Source organism: Cheilinus undulatus, linkage group 20 (assembly GCF_018320785.1).
Source record: "Cheilinus undulatus linkage group 20, ASM1832078v1, whole genome shotgun sequence".
In the NCBI taxonomy this organism is placed as follows: domain Eukaryota; kingdom Metazoa; phylum Chordata; class Actinopteri; order Labriformes; family Labridae; genus Cheilinus; species Cheilinus undulatus.
In genome coordinates this window covers 36,869,336-36,886,315 of record NC_054884.1, presented here as the reverse complement: position 1 = coordinate 36,886,315, position 16,980 = coordinate 36,869,336, and the positions used below count along the sequence as shown (strand labels likewise).

The 16,980-nt window shown below is 39.1% G+C and overlaps 1 protein-coding gene across 6 annotated transcripts in view; it reads right to left on the bottom strand.

Annotated features, from left to right (window-relative positions):
• Positions 1 to 16,980, bottom strand: part of zgc:114120 (uncharacterized protein LOC619267 homolog) — a 226,403-nt gene that overhangs the window by 68,645 nt on the left and 140,778 nt on the right. For all 6 annotated transcript variants that reach the window (XM_041816471.1, XM_041816472.1, XM_041816475.1 and 3 more), the window contains one exon: positions 3,323 to 3,524. In XM_041816471.1, coding sequence (XP_041672405.1) covers positions 3,323 to 3,524 — 202 coding nt within the window. The remainder of the gene's footprint in view (positions 1 to 3,322; positions 3,525 to 16,980) is intronic.

Below are 16,980 nucleotides of genomic sequence, written 5' to 3'. Positions count from 1 at the left end.
GATTTGAGAGAATGCTTGAACAGGGATTCCAGACTGTGTCCATTCACAGTTTTCTCTGCACTGGTCGCATTCAAGACCCCAGTTTCTGATCAGTTCTTACGACTTGTGCTTCCTGTGGCTAGGTTACAAAAGTTGGCTCATGACACTTCCACTTCCTGAGGTAAAGACTAAAAGATCTCTTTTACCCTTTCCACCAGGCCAGTTCAAGGGCTGGTAGAGCCGGTGTTTAATCTAGCACCAGTTCTTTGTTTTTTCATAGCCAAAGGTCTGGCTATAGGCCAGAAAAAAACGCTTTTGTGTGGCACCAACTCCCTCCAAATCCAGGAGAAATAATCAGGTCACGCATGCGTACGTTGAGAGCTGCGACCTTATGTCTTTAAATGGGAGGTGGGATTATTCAAATAACCCAGAGGAGCACCATTTGTCAACAACAGAGCTTCTAACAGTTTAACTAAAAAGTTTATTTCATAATTGTTAAGTTTTTTGGGGTACTTCTGTATATTTATTCTTATTTTGATATTTTTTTTATATTTCAACTTGTTTTCACTATGTGGCTCAGGATTTACTAAGCTTTTTTGTTGTTTTTAGTGAAAATCACAATAAAGAATTTATTAATTCATTCAAAAACAGTAAGACAATGGTGAAGAACAAACACGGATGGAGAGGCAACACAAATGCTTCGGACCAGTGTAGTTTGAATTTAAAGAAAAGTTCAAAAAGCAGCAACATCTGTAGAGCGACAATAAACCAGTTCTGCTGATGTGCCTACATTTAGTTTATAGTATAGCTGTGAAAACAGAGAAACAAACTATAGTTCACACGGATTTAATGTTGTGTTAATCTGGTCAGTTCTGGCAAAAGTATACTGATTGTCTGATAGTTCTTAGATTGAACTAACTGTCAATATTTGCTTAATCTTCACCAGAAATGTGAATCATGTACTAGCCCTTCTCGATTTTCCATGAGGAAGAAGTGACATTTATGAAAACCAACAGTTGGTGCCATGAGCATCTTTGTGTTCAAGAAGCCAAATGTTGAAAGACAAAATTCTGTATTAAATGGCTGCTACTAGCACAAGAAACCCCCCACCATTCCATGAAGGTGCACTGATTAACATACACTGCCTGGCCGAAAAAAGTTTCCACCTGGATTTAACTAAGCAAATAGGTACGAGCCTCCTATTGGATAATTACTACATGGGCGATTATCTTTCAGCTGGCAACAAGTTATTTAACCCCAGCTGATGCAATGACTAACTTCTCATTTCTTAAACAACCATGTCGAAAGACACATCCTGTGGTCGTGGAAAAGATGTTAGTCTGTTTAAGAAGGGGTCAAATCATTGGCATGCATCAAGCAGAGAAAACATTTAAGGAGACTGCAGAAACTACTAAAATTGGGTTAAGAACTGTCCAACGCATTATTAAAAACTGGAAGGATAGTGGGGAACCATCGTCTGGGCGCATCAGGGTAAGAAGAGAGGCAGGTGAAGTGATGCACCCATCATGCCTAGTGCCTACTGTACAAGCCTGTGGGGGCAGTGCTATGATCTGGGGTTGCTGCAGTTGGTCAGGTCTAGGTTCAGCAACATTATGTGCCCAAAGAATGAGGTCAGCTGACTACCTGAATATACTGAATGACCAGGTTATTCCATCAATGGATTTTTTCTTTTCTTTTTTCTTCCCTAATGGCACGGGCATATTCCAAGATGACAATGCCAGGATTCATCGGGCTCAAATTGTGAAAGAGTGGTTCAGGGAGCATGAGACATCATTTTCACACATGGATTGGCCACCACAGAGTCTAGACCTTAACCCCACTGAGAATCTTTGGGATGTGCTGGAGAAGGCTTTGGTCAGACTCTCCCATCATCAATACAAGATCTTGGTGAAAAATGAATGCAACACTGGATGGAAATAAATCTTGAGACATTGCAGAAGCTTATCGAAACAATGCCACAGCGAATCGTGCTGAAATCAAAGCTAAAGGCGGTCCAACGAAATATTAGAGTGTGTGACCTTTTTTTGGAGATGACTTTTTTTTTGGCCAGGCAGTGTATTAAAGCCTTACTGCCATGCTAACAGTTATTTACATGTTAAAAATGACTATTGGAAAGGTGGGAGTAAGAGATATTATGGACAAACAGTCATTTTCAAAGAATTGTGAGTCATCTTTTCTTCATTCCATTCTTAAAGGATGGTCTCATATATCCTATACTAAAGGAGACAACAACTGAAGCAATAAAGTTCCTTTCCTTATCATTTAGAGCAGTGGTTCCCAAAGTGGAGTGAGTGTGAAGCGGTGTCGTGAGATAATTTTCAAAAAACAAGAAATTTAGTATGATTTAAAATCCTACATTTAAAAAATATATTGTTAAAAAGAGTTCAATTTAAAATAAAAACTTAGTTATCAGGGGATATGTGTGCTTAGATGCAAGGAAAAGTTATAAAAACTACCTAAAATGTAAGTTTTACACACAATGCTTTGTGCAACATCATGCACTTTATACCCCTCAAGGGCAGGTGGGGGTCCAGGATCTCAGATGCCATTATTTGGGGGGTCACAGGCTGACAAGTTTGGGAACCTCTTATTTAGAGAACTTGAGCAGATCTTATCATGGCTAGCACTCACATCCTTTGGGGTCATTTCCATCAGATTGGACATTCTTAAGCAAAAATGGCTATGCAAATGAACCCCATGTTAACACACTGAAGCTAGCAGGAAAGATGTTTGCCTCATTAATTATACTGGTTAAGTACTGAGGCAGGCTGTCATTTTAACTAGGGGAATCGCAGACTTTTGCCCCAGTCGTAAGTCCAGTTTGATAGGATTAAAAAAATCAGAACCTTTTACACTTTCACTGATCAGAAAACAACCCTTAAGTCAATGTTCCTTCTTGATCAATGAATTCTGTTTTGTCTATTCTGCCTCATCTCTTTAATACCCCTCTGAATAAGCTGTCAAATAAAGTTATTACATTTTAATCACAAATCACATTTATAATGATCACTGATACAATAAGCTCCATTTCTGTCATCCTGTTCTAGCTTCCAATAGTTTTTGCTCTTTTTAACTTGGTTGATATGTGTTATGCAGCACATGGGGGCCTTTGGTAATGTGCAGTATTCTATTATATTGACACTTCTGCACAGACAGCTAAATGTTTACAACATTTATATCCAGGACAAATTTCCCTGCAGGGACAAGAATGAGTTTTAGTATTTGGTCGTTTATGTTGCTGCAGATAAACTTCACTTTTGGCTGGTGTAACAGATAAAATAGTACGGTATCTTATTAAGGCCAAAAGTCACTGTCGTCTGACCTGGAGCTCTCAGCTTAGCCTGGCTGGACGAGCGAGCCAGCGGCAGACTCTGGCGGAGCCGGTTCATCCTGTTGAAGCCGATGGGGATGTCAGGCTCCGACATGGTCTCCAGATTCTCAGCCGACGCAAAGGACACCCGGTTGGCCTGATCTGCGAGAGCCGGCTGTGGTGGACTGAGTCGAGTCACACGAGGAGTGCGAGACTGGAAAACACAAGAAAACAAAAAATGTTTGGAGAAGATGAAAGCAGGTAGAGTGCACGGGTAAGAAGACATTAATTTCTCCTAAGATGACAGCACACTAATCAGTGAGATGACAGAAAAAAAATGTAGAACACAGAAACAAAAGCAAACAAAAGGCCTCAGGAAATCAATGCAAAGAAACAAACAAGCAGCTGAAAAAGAAGAAGATTTTAACGCCCAGGAGCGGATAAAATGCATACTTTATCTCAGACAAAGGAGCTAAAATGTCTTCTTCTGCCAATGTGGTTCAATAAAAAAGGATGCTGCATTGTGGGGATAAAATTAGAGATGCAAAGACAGAGAAAAGCAGACAGCAAAACAGCTGAAAAGTGCACATAGATCAAAATAATCTACCTTCACAATACTTCATCTGTTTTAAATATGATGTACAAAATCTACAAGAGACCAATCAATTCAATGTACAAAATAAGAAAGTGACACATGATATAAAACCAGCAGCCCAAACTCTCTCACAAGATAAAGTGATACAGATAAACACTAAAGTCAGACTCAGACATTCCGTTAGATTAAAAACTTATTTAACTTGCACAGGGTAACACAGGGTGAGAGACTGACAATTTAATATCCAGAGGCAGCTACTGCTTGTTTCAACAGTATGCATAAAGACAGTTTAAAAGGAAAGACAAATGACACTAGATGTTCAGTGTGCAGAGGAGCAAAGCAATAAAAACTTTAAAATGGATTAAAGGCATTAAAAATCAATACAAAAAGAGAAACTGGTGGGTAGTAAGTGTCTTGTCTTATGCATTAGGATAATGTGATCCATTTTTCTTTATTTCAGTTAAGACTGTTGCAGAAGCATTTTTTTTAACTATCTGTAGTTTTCTAATACAAAAAAATCAAGGTAATCCAGTTTAGTAAGGCAGGACAATTTTATTTCTAAAGTGCATTTCAGCAGCAAGGCAACTCAAAATATTTCAAAAAAGACAGGAAAAGAACCAGAGATATCCATTTTGTGCTATAGAGCTTCAGTGTGCACTGTTGGTGATTTCTCTTCAGTTACTCGTGTTGGACTCGTGTCATTCTGTGTATCTCACAGAATGACACTGTGGCAGGGATGGCCATCCTGTATGCTTTATTTTGGTCTGCTCTTCTTTGAAAGTATTCCTCAACATGTTTTATACAATCACTCAAACACCATCACTCACACACTGAAATTAGCACAGAGATGAGTAAAGTATTGGCAGCAAGAGGCTGCATAAAAATGTTAAATGACAGCACACAGGTTAATTTTAAACATGACGTGTCAAACCTCAATCAGTGGATTAATTCAAGGGATCTACCAGTGGATATCTCTCTTGACCGCTCAGATGGTGACTTTTTTTTCTTTTAAAGATAAATGGTCAGCGAATACATTGGTGACAGTAAATATACCTGGATAGCCCAACCAAATATTGTTTGTGTGGAGCAAAATAAGACAGAGAACAACAATAGCAGCTGACTGCCAAGCTATCGTTACGTTGTTTATTCCCTGGGATGGTGCAAGTCTTCGATGTCATACATTTCGTCACTTTGGCCTACAATGAACTTGACAGATAGGATGTTCGTCCAATCAACCTTTGAGTTTTTAGGTTTTTTTTGGAAGGTTCTTCCCTACCTAACACTGTCTATGGTTTTGTTTCCACATGAATGTCAAATATCACATTTCAAGCATATGTAGAGACTATCTGGCCTGTCAGATTATGAAAAAAAGGTACGCCTCCAGAAAAAGCATAAATGACAAAATGATGCTAATAACAAGGTTTTTCCACCTGTTCCTTCCTCCAAAAATGTTTAGATCACTGTTTTTTAATACTTTAGTTCAAGATGGAGATGACTGTAACTCCTGTTTTGGCCTTTTGTTATTCCTCAGTTGAGTTCCTCATTGTTAGGCAGTTTTAGGGGGCACTGAGCTGCGTGGCCACCCATTGCGTCACTGGTAGAGCTGAAATTCTTTTTGTCTCCAGCCAGTTTTGGTTTCTAAAGTTTGTTTGAATTTTGTTTACCATAATTCTTTTCTTATTTTTCTTTATGCTGCTTTTGTGAAGGAAAGTGAAAAAGAGCCTAAACTTCTTTTCTTCCCCCAGCAAAGTTCAAACATGTAGTTTTTATTCAGCTGCGTCGCTCTTTTAGCAACATCCTTTCTAACCGTGTATAGCTTGCACATCTACTAGCTATAATACGGTAGTTAAGCTCAGTCCACAATGATTTTTGTAAGACTGACTCACAGACTGACTCACAGAGTTATGCTGCCCACCTTCTCTTGTCACTTGTCTTAAATTGAGGAGTCTTTTCAAACAGAACCCTCCACAAGCTTTATCTGCTTGACAGTTAGACCCCATTTTCTTTAAATGTTGGATTATGACCTAAAGAGAGAGAGAAGATAGTAAAAAGTGGCGCCTACCCCCACCTGTCTGGTCGGTGCTGCTGTGTATCACAGCGCGTTGTGAGCTGTGAAGCGTGAGTTTGCAAATGTAGCAAGGAGTATTCAATCATGTCAGGTTGCATGCAGTGTGATGGCAGGGGCTGCCCTTGTGGGCATGACGGTGCAAGTCTCAGCATTTTATATTGGTAAACTGGTCACATCAGAGTGTAGAATGAGAGTGCATCTTTTACAGGGGAATTTACAGCTGATTTTACATCTTGATTGTTCCCTTAAATCTTCAGTTCTTGTGTGGCAAACCTGTCGTATACTTTTATACTGTTATACATGTTTTGTTGCCTGGGTTTAGTCTTGTAAAGGAGGCTGCAAAAGCATTTTATTCATTATAAAGAGACTGTTAACTTGATGTCATTCATACTAATTTAACAATATAATGCAAGTTCCTGAAGGATTGAAATTGATAATCAAACTGAAACCACATTATAAAAATCCTCCCAAGAGATTTTTGTGCAAAGATATAACAGGATGTTTTTCTGCAGCTCAGTGAGGGAGTTCTGCCCATAGCAGACAACGTGAGCTATCTTAACTGTACCGTAAAAATCTGACCAAATGTGCAGTTTAATGCCAATGAATAAATAAACAAAGCCTTTATCCATAATGCAGATTACAGCTAATATTCACCTGTCCAATTTAAGCCACTGGGGAGCGTAAATTGTGAAAGACCTCTCATTACAGCAGGACCAGGAACTGCTGCAGCAGGTTGGCTTTTAATGAATCCTCACTGACAGACATTTTCCAGCCCAGAGAATACAGTAATGAGCTCCCACAGAGCTGTATGTGAAGCCAGCTCCCAGTGCCTCATGCATCTGTGGTCTGTGCTTAGTCCTCAGAAGTATTATGTGGATGCAGCCTGATTTTCTCAAGGCTGCACTCACTGAGCTGCAAGCATCATGCATGGCACTCATCCATGCATATGTACATTAGCATGTAGGAAAGGTACACAGCCACATAAAAGACATGAAACACGCTGCAGACGCACATGCATCTGTTGCACCAAAATATCTCCTGGGGCTGTGGCGCTTCTGCATAAATAATGTGCTAAAAACGTCCTTTAAAAATGCTGAAAGCGAACACGAGCACCCACACATCTCCCGACGCTGAGAACAGGCTGACAGATTATGTGCGCAGCCTCTCATATGTTTGGAGATTTATGGTCTCTGAGGCTGCTTGTCAGCCAGACACCGCACACCTTCTGCCTTCAACAAGAAGCACAAGAAACGAGCCACTGAAGAGAGAAGAATGCAGCGGCTGGGAATTATAAAGTTTGTGTTTAGTGAACGGTGAAGAAAAAGAGAGCAGAGAGAGGTGAAGAGGAGAGCGTGCCAAAGCTTATAAGCACAGCAGAAACATGAAGAAAGAAGAGAATAACAAACAAAGGAGAGAAACTCCGATCGATGAAGTGATTCAGTCTCTAACTTTTCTCAAACAAGTTTCTATTTTCTGAAAGGTTGTGTCCTTGTGTTGTAGTACTTGAGATCAGCCTTGGTTTCAACATTGGCCCATTAAAGCCCGTATTTCATACCTGAATGGACTACAGCTTTACTCAGTATTGTCTGTATAAGACAGAGACGACATGGGCCAGCAAGGATGACGTTAATAAAGACTTAACAAAATTGAACCTCTCTAAAAATTTCCATAGAATATTTCAGACCAGTTCTGAGGGGCAATGGCTCTCTAATTTCATTCTTATTTATTTAAAGATTTATTTTTGGGCCTTTTCATGCCTTTATTGGATAGAGGAAGGACAGTGAATAGACTCGGAAACAGGGTGAGAGTGAGAGGGTGGGGAGAAACATGTGGTGAAAGGCCAAAGGCCAGATTCAAACCCTGGCCGCCCGCATACATGGGTACCACTTAAACCACTCGACCATCCGCGCGCCCCTCTCTAATTTCATACTTTACTAAAAGGATCCCATGCACCATGAGACTAAGGCCGGAGGTATACTTGCTGTCTCACCTTCTGTAGGGGCATGCTGCATTTTCAAACAGATTCTGTTTTTTTGTTCCATGAGGACATTTTATGTTGTTTTTCTCTGTTCGAAATAAAAATAAACATAACTCATGAGTGTTTGTGTAAATATACCTGCCTATACTGGATGTGCATTAGCAGAGGATACCTCTACAGGGCTGCACTGGTAAGACTAATCTGGAAACATTCTAGTGAAATAAATAGAAGTAAATGGGAACGACAGCATCTTCAGAAGCTTAAAAGCCAAAAACCGTACAGTTCAAAGGTTATTAGGAGCCTAAATCTAGTGGTCAGTGAGTAAAACAAAAATTGATGACTGTTCTTAAAAAGATTTGCATTGTAACATTATAAAAAAACAAGCTACAGATGTATGTGAGTGCCTTTTCATTCTCTTTAAACAAACAGGCCCACCAGACATGTCATAAACTGACTTCACATATCTTATGTTTGTATGTTAACCCCATTTAATGAGTTGGAGCTTAACCTTTGACAAAGCCTTTAATATATCACTCAATGTGTGAGCAATCTCTTAAAAAACAGTCAGAGTTGGCATCAGTATTTTATTTCACTGATAACCAGCCAATATCAGTAAATTCAAAGGTGTGCTACTTCAGCTCCACTGTAAGGTGTGTCTTCCCCTCTCTAGTCTGACCTAATGTCTGGCCCACAACTCTGTCTAACCAGTGTGACGTCACACAACTACCAGCCAATCAACACTGAGGCCTGGGTGGCACTGACACAGGGAGTGTGTGGCATCACTTCCTGTTTCCTTCTGCTACAGTGTGGCTCTGCACTGTTTCTCATGTTGACAGAGCTAATGCTAAATTGTTTATTTACCTTACTTCTTTAACTTGCTGTTTTACTTTAACCACATTAAGTACATTTTATTTCATAATGAAGGCATATCAGTTCCAAATATAGGTTACCAGCCATATGCACCACATAAAGAGCAGGGCTGCTTTTAACAGTAGAACTCCCTGATGTGTGAGAAGTAAACTATAAACATGGTAGCACTTGTTGAAGTTACTATTAGGATCATTCTGAGATCAGGACTTGCATTATAGAAAAAGTTCTTATCAATATAACATCAGATCAGCTCAGACTGGTGACTGCTGCTTAGAAAACCCCATCTGATCTCTGTTTCTCTGACATTTTCCTCCAAGCAGGGATGTAACGCTCACGGTGCATGAGTTTCATTAGTGACCATGCTGTCTGATGAGTTTCAGCCAACAGTGTTCACAGATGGATAAAGACCTCAGAAATGTCTCTGTTTAGATTTTCATTATAATGTCAAAACAGATGCAAATAAGCAACAGTGACAAAATTGGCTTGTTTCATTATATACTGTCACTGACAAGGACCAGGAACAAGGGGAACAAGGAAAAAGGTAGATAACAAGGCACCAGGAGTGTCTGACAGGAGTATTTGCTGAATTTTCTTTCACTTTCCTCACTCAGCTTGTTTTACAAAGTGGAGATACTTCTGCACTAATAATATCCTTACCCATGATTGATATTTTATGTTCTGACTTGTGTCAACATGGTGACAAAACTACATGAATCACAGCTGACAGTGTAAAGCATCATAAATTTGTTCCTCCACTCCTAAAACAACAGTGCAAGATGTAATTTTTTTATGAGAGGAAACTGAAACAGGGCAGAGAATTCAATTTTAATGGATTGCTGCACAACGTGAAAGGATACTGTATCTGACACTGGACATGATACAATACAATCACAGCTATGGACATACTCAGCCTTAAGTCTCCAGATTATATGGTCACTTATATTCACCATTTTCATAGATTTAAACATCAACACATTTGACATTTATCTGCCCTCAGCTGGTGTGACAAGCATGTCTGGCTGTGTGCAGGGACTATAACACTTTGTTGAGATTCAGATAGCACTGGACTCAGTTTATCAGTTTGTCTTTAAACAGCTGTTTTTGTCTCTGCTGCTGAGGACTGTCAAATCTCCCTCCCCTCCAAACTGGCTCTTTAATTTTTGATGACTTGAGCTGCTGATGCACAAAACTGACACTGGAAACACTTGCAGCCATCATGCATCCACATACATGTAATTATCAGCAAGTGCATCTGTGGCTTAATTCTGGTCCTGCCTTGATCCTTTAAAGTCTCACTTTTCAAAATGCGACTTTTTTTCCCCCAACATCCTTGACTACAAATTTACTAGATCCACTATACTAATAAGATTTTAAGTCGAATTACACAACTGTTTGGAACAGAATTCTGCCTCTCACCATTAAATGAATGATGCTAAAATAAGTTTAGTACAAACAGTCCTCAAACACCCTTCAGGATGATGACTGTGTTAGTTTCTGACACCTTGTAGAATGAATAGTCAGTGTTTTGAATGTAGCGTTAGATTTCCTGCAGAGGAAGTAAGAGCAAAAAGAAAGAAAGGAAGCCTGGTAAACACACGGTTTATTTTCACAGTCTCGGTCAATAAAGCTTCCCACAGGATGTCTCAGTGGACCTCCTCCTCTCACACTCCTCTGATGATCATTCATACCACGCTCGCCGCAGTCACTGACTCTGTTTGAAGGGATTCTTCAGCATAGAAAATGGTTTATGAATATCACACTTAGACAATGATTTAATTCATCATTTACTGTAATTTATATTGCAAATGTTTGATGCATTTTTTAATATGATTAAATTAAGAGGCCTCAAGAGTAGAGGAAAAACGTTTCAAAGGTTTGATAGCGCTAAAGAAAAAAGGGAAATGAAATGATAAAAGGTTTGTGTGTTCAAGAAAAAGTGTTTTTCAGTGATGTTATAAATGATCCATGAAAAACGAATCTACAGAGAATATACAGAGGAAAGTTTTTATATTTACAGTTCACAGATTTAGAGCAGACACAGTGCCCTTTTTAACTCGATTCATCTTGTGTTTCAGCTGCGTGATGGAAAATTATTTCTGACGTAGCATCAAACATTAAATAATCCTCAGTAAGTCCTGAAGGAAAAGGTGCCGTCTGCATACTGAGAGCTCCGTCAGAGGGAGTTTACCGACAGAAACGGCGTCTGCATTACAACAGAAAGATAACTGAAGCTCCGAGACTAAACAGTTTAAGTAAAGTTCATCAGACAGGACCCAAAAATAGCTGAAGATTTCATTAAAAAGCTTCCTGGATAACAATACAAGGATCTACAACTGTCTATCTATTGTTCAAGTTCTGCTTAGATAAAAGGACACATTAGTCATCCTTCATTTCTATTTCAGAAGCTGACCATATTATCTAAAAGTAAACAAAATAATGATATAATTAAAGTTATTTATTGAGCAAAAATGTCAAAAACAATCTTGCTCAAGCTTCTCAAATGTGGGGAGGATGTGTTGCTTTTCTGTCTGAGGCATTAAAGTGAATCTGAGTTCTTTGAGTTCAAGGCTGTTGGTCAAATAACAAACAAAAGCAACATTTACCCTTTGTAAACGGCATTCTGCTTTTCTATGTTCGGTTATCTTTGTAGCATAAAAAGCACAAAACTGTATTTAACACCCAAATTCTCTGATGATTTTCCCTCTCTTAATACTTGGTTGTTTTTATTTTTAAACAGGACCCCAAATACCAAGTAAAGCCAAGGTTGGACTAAAAGTTTTCAGCACAATTATAGCCTGACCCGACTAGGGCCGCACAGGTAACAATACTAACCATGTTCCTCTCCTCTCATTTAAATTTCACTTAAGCGACGAGTCTAAAGAGGAGAAAATTCTTAGAAAACAGTCAAATTCCTCACAGGGTCGTTGTGTCAGCAGGTATGATGAAAGCCTGACATACGCTCTACAGCGTGGCTAACATTAGCAGCTAGCTTCACCAGCATTTGATCCTCTTTGCAGATTAATATTGTGCTTTAATACGTGGCCTACAGACCACTTTGTTTCCATTTACTACTCCAGAAACTGTCTTACTGTGCTGTTCCTACAACATACTAACCGCTAAGTTTCTCATATTTACATCCATGGGATGCAGTTGGAAAGCTCAGACAGGAGGGCAGCGGTTATTAACTGAAGCTTCAGTGGCCTCCAGTGGCGGGAGGTTCATCACAGTTTAAAAGAGCATTATAGACCAGGATTTTAAGCCTGTGTTTATAAAAAATGATAGAAATTAGTTTAATCGGCTTGTAAATCTTGGCTAATTAAGCACCAGCTAATTTCAGAAACAAATTAAATCGTTTAACCACGAACATCCCTAACTGATACCAGTATCGTGTATTGGTGGCGATACCAAGCCTAAGTACCCGTACTCATAAAATATAGCCAATACTGTACAGTATGTGAGTATATGGTCAAAGTTGGAGGCCTGTCTGCAGTATGGTGATATTTTAACATAAAATAGGATGACAAAAGTAGAGCAGAAGCCATACACTGATAAACTTTCAAGAGAAGGGATGAGAAACAACCTTAAAAATAAACTTTTAAAATCATTTTAAGAGCAGTTATGGTATTATTAACTTCTCATATTTGTACTCTGTATTGGTGAGTACTTGAACTTGGTCTGGAAAAATGTGCTATTGGTGTATCCCTAGACCTGACTGTCATAGGGACACAGGACCTGTCTCCAAAATCTTTTGTTTCATCTCGTGTAGTGTGTCATAGTGAGTGACAATAAAAGACACCTAATAACCTCCCTTCAGAAAGTCTATCATGTTTGATTTTTGCTCACCTTCTTTAATTTGTTCTGTGACGTCAGTGATGCTGACACATGAGAGCATGGAGCGTACTGCACGCACAACAGTCACAAATGTAAACAAATGTAAATGTAAACACTGCCTATATTTACAACCAATGGCTTTAATTATCAGTAGAAATGTTGATACCACTGTCAGACTGACAATACTGTGCATCCCTTAGTTGAAATGACTAAAATGTTTCCATCCACTGTCTCCCTCTTCACCATTTCTTATAGACTCATATGGATTATTTGAATTAGGATTGTTTTTCTATTGTAATCTTACTCAACAGTCCTTTAAAGAGGCCATTTGCTATCATAAAACAATGATTTCAAGTAAGCCAAACATATGAAAGCTCACATCCAATTCTTAGGACTCCCAAGCCACAAACTTGCATTCCAAGGCTTTGTTTGACTGTGATATCTGCAGGGTTTACATACAGTTATTAGACCACTCATGCAGCCATACCAGCACATAATGGACAAGACAAAGAGCTGTGATGTTGAAACAGCTGCTCCTAAAATCTCAGATCTGAAGAACAGAGTACATACAGTCAGGAAATGTCTATTTGTATTTTCTTGCAAGGCTGATTCGATGAATTTCATGAGGGCAGAAGAGTCACGCAACATTTCTGACATGAAAAAGAAACCTACATGACTTGGTTTCCTGCGGGCGGAGGTTGAATTGTGATCACTGAGGTAAGACAAAAGAACAGAGGAGTGATGTAATTTCACTTGTCTGACTGTGACACGATCAAGAACAAAACTGTCAGGTTTCTACTGGTGAGCTTTATGCAGTAGACCTTCCAAAGTTTGTCGCTAATATAAATCTGACAGAAATCCTTTTCTTTCTTGTGGTTTACAGCATCTGGTTTGTTGAGAACGCCTACACTTTGGTTTTATGTTTTTTTTTTAATATGTTGAAGTAACAAGCTGCCTCAGATCTCTACATAAGAACAGCACTGTCACAAAAAGACAGATGGTGTCTTAATTGCAATATCATAATTTAAGGATGACTAAAAAGCAAAATTTAATATAAAAGGATGAGAATGCAGTTGGGGTCAGTCTTTACCACACACTGATGGGAGACCAAAAAGAGCTGCTGCAGACTTCAATAAAACATTTAGATAAAATCTAAGGATGTGAAAAGATGGCAGGAATCATCAGCCTCAGGCTAAACAAGGCAATGCTAGCCAAACAGTTGATATTAAGCAAGTTATAAACTTTATAACAAGAGCAATGGCAGACTTCTTGAAGAACACTTACATAATTCTTATAGGTAATATGAAAGGATGGCAGGAATCATTAGCGGTAGGCTTAACCAGACACTGCTAGAAAAAAAGGAACTAAATGATATTATGTAAGTTATGCAGCCAGCAGCAGCAGCAGACATCTTAATGTAGAGTTAAATTTAATAAACCTTCCTTTATGCAGAGCTGACCCTTACCTCCATTTCCAGCATCTTGTTTAGCATGAAAATAGCTTCATCTTTTTGCTTCATTTAGCACCTGTCCTCCACACTGCATTAGAGAAAATCCTCAGAGGTTTTTATGTTTCCTATAAACAGATATTTCTATATCTTTTAAACTGATTATATCAACCTTTACTAAGTGACAACTAAATTTTTCAAACACTATTCTTCCTCTCAGAGCTAGATTTCCCACCAGCTCATGCACATGGCTCTTGATGGATGAGACAGCTGTGCACAGCTGTAAAAAGCCCCCCATACATGCAGCTGCCACACACCCAAATTCTGCGATTACATGGGCATTACTGCCTCAAACCGTGGCATTCTTTTCCAGTGACACCGACAAGCAAGGGAGCATTTAAGTCCCTAAAAGTTGAAAAACACATCATAATACTATCACATGAGCTGCTGTTAACAATGCAGCTATCACAGAGTGAGCAAACATTTCTAATACAACAGCCTGCAGGAGGAACACTAAAAACATGCTCAGTAGTGAGCCGCTCATAAAGCCACCGTGTTGTTCCAGCTTCACAGAGCAGCTGGAGGTTAATTGCCTGGCTCAAGGGCACTTGTTTTAAAGTGAGAGGGGGAGGCTCATGTTCATCTCATTGTTAAGATATCCCCCGCTGTAGAACTTGTCTATTTAAAAACATGTAGGGGAACAAGCAGTGAAATATTTTTAGTAACCCCGACCAGTGTTCAAAAGATATCTGTCATAAGAGGCAGGCCTATAGGTTGTCTACAGTCACATGATTTCGATGAATGTCAAATGGGGTTCTGGAAGTGAAGAACACCATCAAAGAATCAATGAGAGCAGAGGAGAGTAAGTACATTAAAGCTCTACATGGACCTGGATGTTGCAGTCATCATCAGGAAACTGGAGGAGGGGGCACAGGTCATCTGATCTGCCTGGTGTGGATGACTGATATTTCAAGTAACTCAGTCCTGCAGACCTCCTACTACATGTATAGACGGAAGGGAGACAAGATTCTTGAGAAGTCTTGCACTGAGCTAAGAGGCTAGCTATGCTCAGCAGGCCGGGGCGGGTTGTATCACAATCAGAAGGTCGTGGGTTCGATCCCCAGCTCCTGCAGTCTCATGTTGCTGTGTCCCTGGGCAATACAATTGACTCCCACTGCTTTGTAAGTGGTGGAGGATAATGGGTATAGATGCGTTTGAATGGGATTAGCTGATACTGATGGCCAATTCTCCACAGTAACCTCAGCCATCAGTGTGTGAATGTGGAATTAATGGGCTGAATGGGTAGGTGTGACCTGTGGTGTAAAAATGCTTTGAATGGTTAGTTGACTAGAAGGTACTATACAAGCCCAATTCGATGTACCAATTCCATTCAACCCTCTGAGCCAGGGGTGTCAAACTCAAGGCCCGGGGTCCAATTCTAGCCCATGGTAGACTTACAACCGGCCATCATATCATATTTTTATAATGACTTGCCCATTGGTATGAGGTATACAGATTTCCTCTAGCAAAAAAAAAAAAAAAAAACGCAACCTTGATATGAAACATCCTTGTTTAATCAAAACAATTTGAAAAAGTAAAGGGTAAAAATAAGTAGATAAAAAGTCAGGAATATTGGAAAAGAAGTTAATTTGTGTTTTCATTTCATATTTGCAATTTTGCATCTCACAATTACATATTACTATATTATATAATCACATATTACTTTTAACATTTATTTCATGTTTTGACCTTTACAATTCATAATTTTGACTTTTTATCTCATAATTTGACTATGTTCACAATTTCAAATTTTAAGTCTTATTTCTACCTTTAAACTCATTGTTTAAATTTTATCTCACGTTTTGAGCTGTTCAACTCCTAACTTTAACTGTTAATCCCATATTTTGACCTTTGGGACTCACAATTTAACTTTTGTCTCACATGTTGATGTTTTAAACTCAGGATTTTTTACTTTTATCTCTTAGTTTGACATTTTAAACTCATACTTTTCATTTTTTGTCTTATATTTCAACCTTGTAAACCCATGATGTTCAATTGCATCTCATACTTTGACCTTTAAAACTCCAGATTTTGAACTTTATCTTATATTACTCCATATATTACACTATATTCTGGGGACCAAAAAAGAAAAAGTAACTATTCTATGACAAAAGTCTTAAAAATCTTCACCTATTAACAAAAAAAGGTCCTTGTGCCTCCCAGTCTTCACTCTATTTGTGCCTTTATTTAAAGCAGTTCCTGTATGCAGGGACAGAGAGGGCCACATCACAGGGTCTCTGCTCTCTCCTTCCTGAGCTATTGAGGCCGTCTCCATTGTGAAATGCCCAGTTAGACATGTGAAAAGAAAAATGCAGAACATTTTTCTCCTGTATGGTTTTTTACAAAGCTTAGATACTTCTTGCAGTGCTCAAAACATGACTTCATCCTTTTGAAATATAATGCACAGCTGGACCAATGAGTCTGCCTGATTTTAACCTAAATGCAAGCCTGACTTTTCTATAGATGATATGTGTTCTCCTGATTTTTATCATATTCTTTAATATAACGAACAATGTTTTTGTTTCCTCACTATAAACTCCAAATCTACAGCCTGCAGAAGAAGATAATTGTCTTTCCCAACAAACTGAGTTTAAACTTTTATCCTGTTATTGCTCTTCTCAAAGTTCACCCTCCTGATTGTGAATGTGAGCAAACCTCTCAGTCCTGGCAGATGGCAGTGAAGTGTCAATAAATGATTCTGGCCCGGTGCCTCAGCACAGAGCCGGGCGAGGAGCGTTGCAGCAGCCGGACTCCTAAGCCTTTTAGCGGTGGAAAACACTCCCACCATTCTCTGAGTCAGACTGGGGAATAGCCATTTTCC